Source organism: Labeo rohita, chromosome 9, assembly GCF_022985175.1.
Source record: "Labeo rohita strain BAU-BD-2019 chromosome 9, IGBB_LRoh.1.0, whole genome shotgun sequence".
Classification (NCBI taxonomy): domain Eukaryota; kingdom Metazoa; phylum Chordata; class Actinopteri; order Cypriniformes; family Cyprinidae; genus Labeo; species Labeo rohita.
The window spans coordinates 13,899,370-13,915,264 of record NC_066877.1 but is presented as its reverse complement, the minus strand read 5'-3'; the positions used below and the strand labels follow the sequence as shown (position 1 = coordinate 13,915,264).

The 15,895-nt window shown below is 37.3% G+C and overlaps 1 protein-coding gene across 1 annotated transcript in view; it reads right to left on the bottom strand.

Annotated features, from left to right (window-relative positions):
* Positions 1–15,895, bottom strand: part of man1a2 (mannosidase, alpha, class 1A, member 2) — a 119,130-nt gene that overhangs the window by 32,192 nt on the left and 71,043 nt on the right. Inside the window, exons 5-6 of the mRNA XM_051118751.1 lie at positions 5,300–5,418; positions 713–793 (exon numbers count right to left, since the gene is read on the bottom strand). Of these exons, the coding sequence (XP_050974708.1) occupies positions 713–793; positions 5,300–5,418 (200 nt within the window). The remainder of the gene's footprint in view (positions 1–712; positions 794–5,299; positions 5,419–15,895) is intronic.

Sequence of the window (15,895 nt, the reverse complement as noted above, 5' to 3'; positions counted from 1 at the left end):
ATCGAATCACCTTCCTCCATGTTTGCCAGTGGCAGTACAAGCAATACTAATTTGGACACTCTGCCTCAAACAATCAGCGCACGCTGTACTGCATGTCTGTGACGGTGCATATGCATAAACACTCAGATGAACACAACGTGACCGCACTGGGGACTGAGGCCTGACGCCTCGGCGTGTCAAAACACTCTACTGACAGAACAAAAGGTCACTGGGGACACAGAGGCAGGCAAACAGGGGACAGACGAGCGTGATGACTTTGTATGCAAGTGTGGCGAGTTCCACGTCCAGTATCTAAACTCATCTAATGAAGTGTGTGGAGCGGCGATGAGGTCGTGCCGCATGGCTGCAGTTTAATTCCTTTGCATTTTCACCTTCAGACTAAAAGGAGGAGAACACGGTGATATGCAGTGGCAGAGATACGCTGCCCAATGATGAGGGAAAAGAGAGCGAGAGACTATTTGTGCCCTTCTCCATTAATGTCCATGGGCAGATAAGACAGAAGGGAAGCGTTAATTAACATGGGCTTGAGAGAGGGACATTTATTTCCCCTGAAAAAGCTGTTCTCTGAGCCAACAGCACTGCCCTAAGATAAACTCTCTCTGTTTAGATCTTCATCTATGTGGCAAACTTCCATCATCTGAAATAACTAGAACAACACAGACAGAGAAGAAACACACTAACTTGCAAAAATCAATAAGCGATGATGACATACCTCCTGTCCGGAGAGGTAGTATGCAGCCAGAAGCCCTCCAATAAAGCGGATGTTGACCTCAAAGACAGATACTTCTGTGTTCTGTAGAAACAGAGAAAGAGTTAGAAGAGAATAGCGACCGCCTACTTTTCAGGGTGTTTTTCTTGCTTTTAGAGATTGTATAAGATTTTTAATAAAGAGTCTAAACCAAACCAGCACAAGAAAGTACAAAATACGACATATTTGAAGTTTATTGTAAAATATTCAAATATATAATCAGTTTGAGATTGTAGAGAACAGTGCTGTTAAAAATTCTGGAGAAAATGAAAGTGATTTTTACATTCAGAGCATAACCGTGGCGCTATATATAATTCAAACAAACATTTAAGCAGCTTTATTAATGTGCATGAAATATCTACATAACAGCCATGCAGAGCTCCCAAATGAACTTGAAATCTACATCAAAGCTGATACAATAATCTCTCAGTGAGACCAAAATGAATGCTGGAGCAGAGTGCGTGCGTGTTTGTATCATCAACATCCATCTTGTCAGCTTCAACCTTTATTTAGAGAAAATTACCATGAAGCAGTTTTCCACTCACACAAAGATCACACCGCTAACAGCAGCTAATCACACACAGACACACGCACCGCACCTTCAAGTCTCGTATAGCAAAGAAACTAATTCGAACCAATGCAGAAAAACAAACCTAAACACAGTGAAGTTCTATGGTATGGTTGTACAAGCTCCCGAAATCCTGTTTTAGCCCTGTTACAATCCCATAATCCACAGCACCTAAAAACAGCACCTGTTTTTGTATACTGCTTATGAAATATAAGCAGGTTTTCCAGTTTCTGAACATAGCGCTGCTAAAGCATCTTATATCGACTAGGCTTTACACTAATTTGATAAGACAAGAACATGCTTTAACCAACCCCTTCCACTTAGCATTCATTTAGCATGTCTATTAATTTTGACAAAAGTGAACGTGCACCAGATTAATTCAGATATGACCGTTCCCTGACCAAGGTCCATTAATTCAGTTTTTGGTTTAACAGCTGCGATTAATGCTGATGGCAGGCAGCCTCATCCATCATCACAACAGAAACACACACAGAGAAAGAGAGAGAGATGCATTCCTTTCTTCTGTGGAGCACAATAGATCATATTTTAAAAACGTCTCAGCAACTTTTTGTATGTATAATGAAAATCAACGGGGGTCCAATCAGATGGTTTGTACCCCACTGATTTTTATTGTACAGACAAAAACACATTACGCTGTCATAATTCTGAGTGACTTTTTCCCTACTTTTTTGTGGATTATCTATTCATTTAATTATCAGATAATTTATTTTCCAGAGATTTTCAATTGAGTTTAGATCAGGAGTCTGGGATGGACATTTAATTTTTTAAGTGTTTTTAGCTTCAAGGAACTGCTTTACCCATTTTAATGTATGACAGGGGCATTGTCTTGCATGAAAATTGCAGGCTGATTGGAAAATGCTTGCAGATAAGAACTGCATGTTGCTGAAGGAGGTTCTGATAAACTTTTGCATTCACTCTGCCATGTATCGGTATAAGAGGCCAAACTCCTGCTGCAGAAAACATCTCCCAAACCATGACACTTCTTTCTCCACTTTTCACTGACTTCTTTACGCACTTGTGCCTCAGTCTTTCCTCCATTTGACGCCAAAGAAAATGCTTCCTATCAGACCCAAATAAATTAAAATTGCTCTCATCACTAAAAGTGAACTTTGGATCAGTTTTCCTCTCTCCACACAACATGCTCTTCAGCAAAGGTGAGCATAGTCTTTTGATTCTCTCCGCTGATGAGAGTCTTGGTCACTGAAGACCGACTTCTCTTAAACGTCCTGAGATAGATCCTTATCCTGTTCAGCACTGAACTGGCAAGCAATTCCAGCTGCAGTGCTGAACCAATTCCCCACTGAGATTCTCCGTATTAGTGTCATTGTAAACCTGCAAGATTCCAGAATCAGATTTGGAAATTTGGTTGACCTTCTTTTGCAGTGATTGAAACGGTCGTTCCTTTGGCCTTCTTCTGGAAAACCTCCTTTCACAGAGTTTCAGTAACCTTAGAGCAGCCCGCCATCTTGCAATCTTGGTAAATACGGTCTGTCACATAATTAAAGAGCAGGTCATGTGGGTTTCAGAAAAATATCTTTTTTGCAGTTTGTAACATAGCAATCCTTCAAAGTAAACAGTCTGCAAAGTTGTTAATCAAAAAAAGTGCATGATAAAAATTTGGTTTCTCAAAAGAAAGTCAGCTCTGAGCTGCCTTAATGAGTCGTCATATTTTCAAATCTTTTGCCTGTTACCGATCTACATCACTGGGTAACACATTAGCATAATCCCTGCCTGCCCAGCCCACAAAATACGAACAGTCTGACCTGACAACAAACACTTCCGCTAGTTAGTGTGTTTACATTATGTCGAGAAGACGCTGTGTTCTGCACTGGAAAGCAAGTTTGTTTTGTTTTCATTGCTGAACGATAATTTTAATTTTGAAGAGTTAAAATTAAAATTTTCCACAATACCACAGAAATACAATTTAAACCTTTTGTTGTGTGCTTGTCATTCAACCAAGGACTGCTTCTCTACTCTTGCCGAATTCAACGTGAGATTCGCTAAACGCTTGTCCATGAAAGATAAATCCATACCTTCTTTATTTGTACCAACAAGCGTCTCCGAATCACAACCTATAAGTATGATTAACACATTATGTGTACATTTTCAATAGAGTGCTCAAAATATGAAGTTTTTGGTGCTAATATGTGATGTATACCTAGTACAGCTTTAGATTTCCAGGTAAACCACAATATTACTGTCTTACTGAAATAGTTCTGATAATTCACTGTGAACCCAATATCTCCTCGATTCATGTAGACTCGTCATTGTTCTAATTACTTCATTTAATAATAAACAATATAAAACTTAGATATAGTTTGGTTTACAATCTGTATTGTTTCATCAGTTAGTCATGTCAGCACTCGGCTAACATCCACTGTTATTGTTTTGTGAAGTGTTTACACTGTGGGCGCGATTCGCTTGCATTGTATACGGAAAGACCAATCACAACAGACTTGGTCAGCTGACCAATCAGAGCAGAGTAGGCTTATGGAAGGGCGGGGTTTACAGACCTTAAATTTAGAACTGCTTCAAATGAATTCTTTCAAAATGTATATTCTGAGAAAACTACAATGTTTTCTGACCTTAGACCGATTTAAAACTGTTGAAGGGAACTCCAAAACAATATCAGGACACTTTAAATTACCATATGACCTGCACCACGGAAATTAGCACCACGTACCAGATTAACACCAATAACTTGGAGGTATCTGTAAGTGTTCTCGATTTTGATCAGAGTTCTTTTTCAAGTATTACGTTTTTTTTATACTGCTTCAGAATACAATTCATTTATGAAATATGCTTATAAAACTGCCCTTCAAATTTCACTAAGGCGTGCCCTTGAAATTAAGGAAATTATAAATTGTTCTCTAATTTTGATCTCCACTGTAAACATACATTTTAATAAAAATTTTCAGCAGCCATTACTTCAGTCTTCAGTGTCACATGATCCTTCAAAAATCATCCAAATCAAATATGATAATTTTTGTGGAAACACAGCGTTTTGCACACGCTTCTCTTCCTCTCTTATGCTTTGCAGTTTATTGCCCTCCTCCAAAAATCCTTCCAACACATCTATCCCACTGTGACATGCTGAGCTCTCAACGGCCAGACCCATCGGTCCAAGCGTGAGTCATCCTTCAGAGTGCACATGCTTTGTAAGATATACTTGTCCAAAAGTAACAGTGAGGAGGGGGAGAGAGCAGAAATTAGGTCACTACTCGAAAAGCCAAAAAGATGAACTAAACACGCAGAGGAGATTTCAAGCCCTTTGAGTCCACCAGCTCTGCTTGAAGAAAGGTGGCAGAAGGGAGACAGGAGAAAAATAACACAACACACAGACACCAGAGAGATGATAAAGCCAAGAGGACCATACAGATTGTCCATATCTGATGGAGGAGAGGCCGGAAAAACAACCGATAGGGAGAGAAACTGGAGAAATCCCATTAATGGGTCAGGATGTGAATGCAGACAGAGAAGGAGAGCAGGAGACACGGAGGCCCCTGGGGCCACTCGCCGGCCCCCGCTTCATTCTCTGCCGTCTCTTTTGTCTGCCATTTTTTTCCTCAACATCACCAGCTAATTCTGGAGGCAGAGCTCCGGAGGTTCACATTGTTTCCATGGCGCCAGTCTTGTCTCCTGGATACGGTGATGTGTCGCATCAACTCCTTTCTCGCAACACGTTTTCCACGAAGTGCCACCACAATCTGATCAAAACCTGAAAGATTCACACACACTGAGGACTGAAGTCGGAGGGGTTACGGGGTATCGAACCACTGTTAATACAGCTGTGTCAGCCGGCTGCCAAAGTATACAGCTTACCACTGTGAAATAACAGCGTCCTGAGATATAACTGTGTCTATAAACAAAAACAGACACGGTTTGCCTCCAAACCTACAAAGACAAGTGTTGTTGGTAAGCTTGTGTGTGTGTGTGTTCATGTCCAAGTCTTGGCCACTTACCACACTAAAATCCAAGTTTTGCTCGATCCACTCTTGGCCATCCTTGAACTCATCATGGAGGCCCATTATGTAAAGAGTATCCAGGGCGTCTACTATAGTGGCCCCCATCTGGGAATTACCTGCGGAGAGAATGTGAATATGAATATTAACTGCATACATAAGCATCACAGTAATTAAAAAGAAAACAAACAAAGTTACATAACCAGGCCCATCTGATGCAAGCAATATTCATCTGCATTAGTGTAAAGCTAGAGACAAGGAGGAAAACAAACCAAAAGAAACACTATAGCTATGTTTGCATCACCCTATTTTTATGCGCATGTGGAAGTAATGCATCATAAATTAGTGATGGAAATGACAAATTTTAGGGGGGGTAAAAACAAACACTTAATTTGCTTGAGGTGGTTTTGAAGTGTTAATGTGAATAACCTGACTAACCAGCGGACCAATTTTGTTGCACAGCATCTGAAATGTTATGGTCATTCTTAAATGCCCGAGCAAAGTCTGTTGTCAAAATATTTCTGTATAATTGCCTCCCAGAACTGTCTTACACTACTGCGTTCCCAAACAGCTGGCATCCAACCACAAAAGCAATGACCACATTTATTGTGTTTTGGCTGCTTGCTCTGGTGCAACTAATGTATTATATATGAAAATTGTTATATTCAGGCTACATCTACATTAATCCAGATACATTTGAAAACTGAGTTTTCGTTTTAAAACGCTCTTCGTCCACATTTAGCGTTTTCCAAAAGTTTCTCATCCACAAATGTCAGAAAACTTTAAATTCGCCTTATTGCACGTGTAAAACCTCATAAAAGCTCACTGAGATGATACAGACAGAACAAACATATTAAGTTTTCACGCAATTCTTCTGGAAGGATCATTTTATTTATGGAAATATCTCATCATTCACTGACGCATCCATGTCACGCTCACTCATGTTTGTCTAAAAAAAAAGCAGCTGCCCTCATGTTTTGCTGCAAGACAGCAATTGTGAGTAAATTTTCTGTCATGTTTTCAGGACTGCAATATGAAGTGTACAAAGTAACATATCTTTAGCAACAGTGTGAAAGTGAATAGCACACAGCAAGCACAATTACCAGTATAATCATAAATGCGTCACTTGACTAAACATGCGTCATCGTTTTCAAAAGCCTCCATTTTCCAGTTCACACTACAATGTGAAAACAGCGTTTTCAAATTTATCCACCAAGGAGAACATTTTCAAAAAGCTGAGTTTTCCTTGATAAAAACGCTGTCTCAGTGTGGATGAAAGGCCAAAACGTAGAGAAAAAGATGCGTTTTCAAACAAAAAAAACGTAGTGTGGACATGGCCTTAGTCGCTGCTTCTACTTTTCTTAGTGATATTTAGTGCCAGTTTATCAGGAAGTGACGATTTTGACTTTGACTCGGAAGAAAACGGTGCTTATTTGCAAATGTTTTATGCGATATTCTGATTTTGCACATATTTTAAATTCGCAATTTTGGATGGAAACCCAGCTTATTGTTCAGTAAAAAGTTTGGGGGTCAAGTATGTGGTTTTTTTTAAATTAGGGAATTCATTTTATTCAGCAAGGATGCATTAAATTGATCATAAGTGAACATTTATAATGTTATAAAAGATTTACATTTTATATATTTTTTCTTTTTCTTCAAAAATCTGCTGTTATTTTGAGCTTTAATCCTGAAAAAAAAGATCAAGGTTTTTACAAAAATATTAAGCAGCACAACTGCTTTCAACAAAAATGGTAAAATTCAGCTTTTGCGATAAATGCAGCCTTGGTGAGAAAAAGAGATTTTTATTAAAAACATTATGAGACAACCAAACTGCTGTATAATTATGATGCTAAGTATGAGATAAAAGACTGAAATTTAAGCCATATATTGATAATCTCAATAAATGAATCATTGAGTGAGTTGAACCCAAGAAATGAATCATTTGTGAACTGGACCACCTGATTCATTTAAAAAGATCTGATTCAAATAAAAATTCAGATATCACTGCTACGAAGGGTAGCTAGAGCTGATATGCTGAATTTTTTTCTTAAATTGATTTTATATTTCTGATTTTATAACATTTACATTTTTTCACAAACCAACTTGGGGAGCCCCTGCAAAACTATAACAAACCCCTGTTAGGTAACCCTTTTTAAAGTTCAAGATCATGTTTGAAGAATACTGTTTTTAAAATAATCTCAAGAGTGGAAAACTGTTGAGAAATGCTGTGTGGCATTTCTCTGTCTCTCTCAATCGGTAGAACCACAGTGTTACCATCACCATTATTGTCAGGAACTCCAAATCACTCTAAAAATACCCATCAGCCTCAGCCTCATAGCTCTTTTAATCTGTCCAGACCGCTGCTTCAGTTTGTCCGGAGGCACCCTAAATGGCCCCAGCCCTTCACACACCACATAAACACTTTTGCTTTCAGTCAGTCCTCTTTTTATAAGACTTGAGTCCCATTTCTCTTACGTCATTTAAGACCATAACATCTTTACTGCTTTCCTCTTTATCACCCTTTCCATTTCCTTTTCATTTTCAGTGTTTTTGCAAAGTAAGTCTCTTCAAATATTGCAGCATCACTAAAGATGAATCTCATCTGTGACTTCACTTTGAAAATTAAATAAAATAAGATAAAATACAAAAAACTTCTGCCTCATTTCCATTCCCATAAATACACTGTCCATCTTGAGTAAAATCTACACTCCCTGGCTTTCTCCTGGACTGGAAATCAGGCTTCATCATACTGAATGAATCTTGATTGGCATGTACACAAGGCTGGCATTCTGCATGCCAGACTTTCCTGGTGAAAATCAAATTGGACTCAATAAAGTTACTTGGGGAATTCCAATGGCAATCAGTCCACGCTCCGCTCTCTGCTTCCTACAAGCCATCGCTCCATCCCGCGCTCCCTCACTTTGTGTCATCCATGCCAGTTTCATTTGGCGACAGATTGCGAGCTGTTCTAATATGAACGCACACGTGGAAGACGGTGTGATGATTTCATTCTTCAGATTCAGATTCCACTGCCTCATCTTGAAAGCAAACCAGCAAAGAGGTTTTTAGTGGTTGAGAGGTTTATTTAGTTAAATGCAGGCGTGTGTTTGTGACTGCGGGTATATACAAAAAAGGAGGAGGATCTTTACTTTGCTGCATCTCCAAGCCAAAGGCATGAGTCAGAAGGCTTTCTCCCTCTGTTTGTCTTGTCTCAGGGGTTTATCAAGGGAACGGAGTGGAGGAGAGAGTCAAACTCTCTCCATATCTAATAGTTTAATAGTGCCCACCATTTCTGCTGCCACTGATTCTCCCTGGACCCTGACTGCAACATCTGCTGTGCTCATCAACAAACTGCCCTGGCTAAGTGTGTGTGAAAGAACAGTAAAAAGAAAAGAGAGAGTAATGAAAAAGAGACATTCAACCATACAGACAGAAAAGCAAGAGGTTTTTATCTTGTATATACTAGGGCTGTCAGTTTAACGTGTTAACTTAATTAGTTATGAAAAAATAAACCTGTACATCATCTTATATTTCATACAGTTGACTGTTGATAAAATATGATGCAGTTATGCCCTAACATTTAAGATATTGGTGCAAAAAATGCCCCTGTATGGGTTGTGTCTCATACTTATATATATCACATATCACACAAAATCACAGCAAGAACAATACACGAATGCTGATTTTGTCCCGATCTATCACAAGCTCAAATGTGATTTTATACAATAGTTCAGTAAATAAGTTGTTGATATTGTGTTTTTGCTCAATTTTGCAGAGAACATATTACTTTTGAAGCCATAGCAAAATTGTTGTGCGTCTCTGAGCAACACAGTGGTGTCGTTTCGGAATGAATCCGCGTTTTGAACAAATCGTGTGAATCAATGATTCAAATGCCCATTCATAAAGATTTATGTAATTCCTGAATGAATCAGCTGTTTGAACGAATCTAATCTAAAAATAAAAAAAATAAAAAAAATAAAAAAATAAAGACATTAAAGGTTCACCCAAAAAACACTTAATTCTGTCATCATTTACTCACCCTCATGTAGTTTCAAAACTTTCTTTTGTGGAACATGAAAGTATTTTGAAGACTGTTGGTAACAAAGCTGTTTTGGTTACCATGACTTTCATTATATAAACAAAATATACTGAGATGTTTCTTATATTATGTTCCATAGTTTACGTTAGACTGTTGCAGCCTAAATGTTTATGTGTAATACATTTTATGTTGAATCAAATAAAATATTTGCTTCTAAAGCTACAATTTGTAATGTCTACTTGGTACTTTCTCATTTAACACAAAAATAGCTTTAAATAACCTTTTGTGGGTATTTTTACAGTCACATTTATTTAGCAATTAATCAGACATATCATTAGATTTCAAATTTGAGTTGACTGACAACCCTAGTGTATACACTCCTGATCAAAAGTTTGGGATCAGGAAGATTTTCAATGTTAGATGTCTCTTACGGTCCTCAAAGTTCAAAAAAGCGGAATTTTCAGCACCATTACTCCAGTCTTCAGTGTCACATGATCTTTCAGAAATTATTCTAATATGCTGATTTATTATTAATGTTGGAAACAGGTTTTTTTTTGTTTGGGTTTTTTTTTTTTTTTTTTGGAACCTATGATACTTTTTACAGGATTCTCTGATAAAAAGAAAATTAAACAGAACAGCATTTATTCAACACAAAAATCTTTTCTAACAGATAAGTCTTTACTATCACTTTTGATCAATTTAACACGTCCTTGCTGAATAAAAGTATTAATTTCTCTCAAAAAATGTATTTACCCCCAAACTTTGAACAGTAGTGTATATTGACAAAAGATTTCCATTTTAAGTAAATGCTGTTCTTTTTTTCCCCCTTTTTTATTAAAAAAAAATCCTGAAAAAAATATACATACATGTTAAGCACCACAACCATTTCCAACATTGATTACAAATCAACACATATACATATATATATATATATATATATATTTTTTTTTTTATTAAAGTATATTAAAATAGAAAAACACTATTTTAAATTGAAATAATATTTCACAATAATACAGTATTTTCTATATTTTAAACACTGCCTGGATGAGCAGAAAAGCCCTTAAAAAATTAAAATCTTACTGATAACAAACTTTTAAATGGCAATGTATGAAAATCATATAATTGTCAATATTCTGAGATGAGCTAACATTTCAGAAGAACAACATTTATCTTAAGTAGAAATCTTTTGCAACATTACAAATGCCTTTACCACCACTTTTGCTCAATTTATTGCGTCCTTGAAAAAAACAAAAAATCTCATAAACAGGCAAAACTATACAGAACTATTGTTTTTAAAGATTGTAACATTGCCTAACCTGATTATTTAAAGCACTTTTTAACTGCTTCTGCTTCGGGCAATTACATCACAACAGTACAAACGAGGGCTCTTGTGTGAGATCAGACCTCTGGAAAGACCTACAATTAAAATCCACAAATCAAACACTTCCAATTTTAACCTAAGCATCTGTAAAGCACGTACTATGTGGGTTTGAACTAAACACTATAAAACCTAATTGCCTCATTGCTCTATTCTGTATGCAGCATCTCTCTCAAGGAATGTTTTATGATGGCCAATTTGTACTCCATAAAGTGCATCGAGACCGTGCGCATTAAGAAAGAAAAAAACAACATTTCCAATGCAATTTTCACAAATGAGTCATGAGGCCAAATGCAATGCTGAACCCTAGATAACAGTCAGTTGTTTAGCTGGTGAACACAGCCGCAGTGATTAGACGCGTCTGATATGACAAACCATAAATGTAAGGTTTCAGCGTTTTGCAGGGTCAAGTCATCACACTCCTTGTGAATCAGTGCATGATGAAACTATTGCTGAAAATGCTGCCTTCAAGGGAGTACACAGAGGTAAAAGGGTAAAAAGACACATCTGAATTCAGCGTTTACACAACATCCTTTTGGTGGAACAAATAAAAATGGCATCCGAAGGAAAGGTTTTATTTCTAAATGTGCTTTCATTTAATTTACTGCTCAATTTTCACCAAAAAATAAGCACTGTAGTGATGATGAAATATTTGCTTGGTTGTTTCTAAAGCTCATTATGATTTCTTAAAAGCCTGTTTTCATACACAAACTCTTGCCAGCAGCTGCCTTCGGAGTCTGAGGTTCTTTATCACATTACGACACGCATGTTACGTATTGCCGACTATTTCAGACGGACAACTTGCCTTTTCCCCAAGACACTTAACTTTGCTGATGCTCTTGAAATGAAAATCCAACATTAATTTCAAGCTCCAGTGCAGTTAACGCTGCGGATATTAGATGAACTTTTTAAGGTCACAAACTTATTTCTGCATTTCCTCCCCCCCGAGAAATCTGAGCGGCACAAGGAGAAAGCATCTGAAGCAGAACACGAAACATACTGTATATTTTGTCCAGATAAAACGCTGCGCTGTCAAAAGTGATCACCTTCAATCACCAGAATGGCCCACTTGAGCTCATGTGTGTGGACAGGACAACGTGTTGTCTGGAGGCGTGTACATTTGCGGGAAGCTTTTGCCTGAGTTTTTCCATCATTTCTGCATTTACTTTTATTTCATAAAGTCTTAGCCATTACTTATCCATGCAGGCTCAGATTGCAAACCCACTGGAGTGTGACTGGAAATGTGGCTTCTGCAAATGAAACAACAGGCTCTGCGGATCTTGGCTAGTGGAAAGTAGTAGCGGGATTCTGTAAATATTGAGAGAGAGCAATACTGGAAAGCTTGAGAGTGTGTTCTGTGAATTTGATGTGGTTGAGGAATTCTTTTGAAGACTGGTTTATTGGAAATGAAAACAAATCACATATCTGAATTGGGCGGTTTCCTGAGGATTCTTTCCTCTTGTATTAATCCCATTTTAATTTTCGGTTGTGATTCTAAAATTACATTGCTTAATACTACCGGCCTCAATTTGCCAAGACGTAACCGTGAAATGTCACGCAGATATTAAAGGAAAAGTTCACTGAAAATCATGTTTAGGTCCTCACCCCAATTAAGCGTGTTAGTGAAGAAATGAAATCGTGTTTGCCTCATCAAGTATCACGGTCACCATTAAAGCTAATGAACAGCTCATGGTCTACAGTTACATTACGAATTCTGCCGTGATGCAGTAAAATGCTAAAGCTTATTATTAGCAGTGCTTGCAATAGTGACTGCTTATACATAAGAATAAGGGTTTGAATAATCATCAGTTCAAACCTTTAAATTGCAGTGCATAATGCACAGAAACATTAACACTACAGACAACACACTTCAGTTTTGATTCACAAGCTTGCAATTCGATTAAATTTCAGATTTGATTTAGAATATTTTTTAAAAAAACATATCAGGTATTTTCTCAAGGAAAAAAAAATCTCAACTCATCTATAAAAAAAAAAAAAGTCACAATTACAGTTGAAGTCAAAAGTTTACATATACCATGAAGAATCTGCAAAATGTTAATTATTTTACCAAATGCAAGTTATTTTTTTATTTAGTACTGACCTAAATAAGATATTTGACACATACATGTAGTCCACAAGAGAAAATAATAGCTAAATTTATAAAAATGACCCTGTTCAAAAGTTTACATCAGCTTGATTTTTAATATTGTGTTGTTACCTGAATGAACTACAGCTGTTTATTTATTTTTTTTTTTTTAGTAATGGTATTTCATGAGTGCCTTGTTTGTCCTGAATAGTTAAACTGCCTGCTGTTCTTCAGAAAAAAAAAACTTCAAGTCTCATAAATTCTTTGATTTTTGATTATTTTTGTGTATTTGAACCCTTTCCAACAATGACTATGGTTTTGAGATCCATCTTTTCACATTGAGGACAACTGAGGTACTCATATGCAACTATTACAGAAGGTTCAAACACTCACTGATGCTCTAATTCTGCAACTGATATTAAAGCGGTGGAGATGATCAGTTCATGTGATAGCGCTTCTCTTGGACTGAGGCGTACATCGATCTGTCACTCCACATTAAACAGCACAAAAATGGCATTTAGTGTTTAATAATATAATAATATGGACAGAATTTGAAATCTGCGACTTTGTTTCATCTCAAAAGTAACAAAGCACAAAGCTTATTGCGATTTATTGAATGGGAGGTGAGCTATAATGTTGCGTTCTTTACCTGAAAACAGGCTAGACTAATCAATTCTTGGGATTTAAGAATCAATGGTGTTTTGTAAAAATGAGAATCAATTAAAATTGAGAAGTCTATATTTTTTTACCCAGCCCTATGAAATAAACAATTTGCAACAATGTAAAAGTTAAAACAAAGTCACGTTTGATCAATTTAATAAATCCTTGCTAAGAAAAAGTCTTGTTGACCCCAAACTTTAGAACAAAAGTAGATATATAGTAAAGAAAGAAAGAAAGAAAGAAAGAAAAAGAAAGAAAGAAACTAATAATCACTCAGCTGCAGAGCAAATAACAAAGAAAAAAAAAAAAAAGAAAAAATACAGACAAGCACAGAAATAATGACCACAACTCTTCATTAGCTGGTTTGTGAGTTTTTTTTTTTTTTTTAATGGGGTGGACACTTTGTTTTTTTTCTGTCTTTGACTGTTGCTTGTTAGATTGTACAAAAAAAAAACCAAGAGGCGTCTTGGGTAAAAGCAAAGGCAGAGAGTAGAACATCAATGGTCGTTTTAGGTTAGACTGTAATGTATACATCATAACTAATATTTTTATGACTATAGTGTAGACCGTCCATTTTAAGTTACTAGTTGACAGCCAGTCTGCTGTCCTAAGTCCTGATAGCGCCCTAAAGCCTGGAGCCAGATGTGGCTGGGCAAAAGCAGTCTTCTTGGTTCTTTACTAAACAGCTGTCAGAACAGCCACACTGCAGGACTCTGACCCACACTTAAGGACATAGTACTTTGAAAAGTTAAGTCGCTAAGACATTCAATAACAATCTCAAACTAAGCGTTACAAGATTACTTCTCCATGACCAGATATTTTATGACTTAGCTCTTAAATTTGTCTAAAATAAAACTCAAAATTAAGAAAATAAAACTGTAAATAATACAACAAATGGATATGTACTCAACATAAGAAATTTTACTGCATGTGTGTCATAAGGGCAAATTTTTAGACTCCAAAAAATGTGACTGAAAATGTATAGTCTTGATTGAATAATTTATTTTTTAGAGTAGCACTTTGAGAGAAAGCGTGAAGGCCACTTGCCGTCACGTGGGCTTTTCACACTGTAATTCTCACACACACATACAATCACAGTCCACATACAGGTGCTCAGGTCCAAATAACACATCGGCACCCGAGTCACGTACATTCAGCTCTCAAGGGCACACTAGTGTCTGTCTGTCTCTCATGATCTCTTAATGAATAACTGCACAGACATTTCAACAGCTTATTTCCATCAGCGCGTCTCCTTTCTCACCAAATCTCTGCCTTCCTCCTGCGCTCTTCCTATCTCTGCTCTGTTTGTAATTTGGTGTTTGCTGTGTGCTGTGCTTGCTGTCAGTCACTGTAAGTGGCTGATGAATATTTACTGAGTCACAGCACTTTGATGAATGGCTGTAGCGGCGATGCCGAGGGAGAGGAGTGATCCCTGTTTCTCAGACACACACAGACTCTTGCACCATTTTAATGCTGCAGAGACTCATGGGCCACGGCACTCTCAGAGTAGTGCGGCAAGGGTCGACCCTGCATAGACAGCAACATAACTACCACATTCAATGCCCAGAAAGGCAGTAAGGACATAGTTAAAATAGTCAGTGTGACACCAGTGGTTCAACCTTAATGTTATGAAGCTATAAGAACACTTTGTGCACAAAGAAAACAAAAATAACTTTATTCAACAATTTCTTCTCTTCTGTGTCAGTCTTCGACACGTTTTTTGAGAGTACCACAATGCATGTGTCAATTCCGTTGCTGTCTATGCAGGATCAGACAGCTCTCGGATTTCATCAAAAATATCTTAAATCATGTTCCGAAGATGAATGAAGGTCTTACAAGTTTGGAACGCGTAATAAAAGACAGAATTTTCATTTTTGACTGAACTATCCCTTTAATTCCTTGAGCTACAAGCAGCTCAAGGTATAAGCAGCTAGCTATGTTATGACTTTCATTCCACTCATTCTTGTTAAACTCCATCTTTCAATTCTTTCCTAACTCTTTATTCTTTTGTTTCTAGGTCTTCTGTAACATGTCAAGGGCTTACGTGCATTCCTGGTGGACTGCACAGAACCAAATTCGTGTGATTTCCCAATTGCGCTTGGCATCTTCTCATCTATTAAAAGTTTAATCCCAGCAGAATCCTGGTAAAGCGGGAAAAGCAGCAGGAATTGAGGTGGAATCAGTCAGTCAGTTGGGAGCGTTTGCAGCATTTTCTTTCTGTGCCAGCTGGAAATACTCAAAGTGCCTCATAGCACTGAACAGAGAACAATAAATAAACAAAAGTCACTTCAGAACGGTGCTGTGGGCTTCCCTCTGCATGATATGGATGTGCAAATGCACGTATTTTCAAGAACAAATCATTGGTAGGTTGCCTGAACAATTAGGGTGTCCTGACATCTAGATGAACTAGTCAGTGCTACTAATTAATCTACT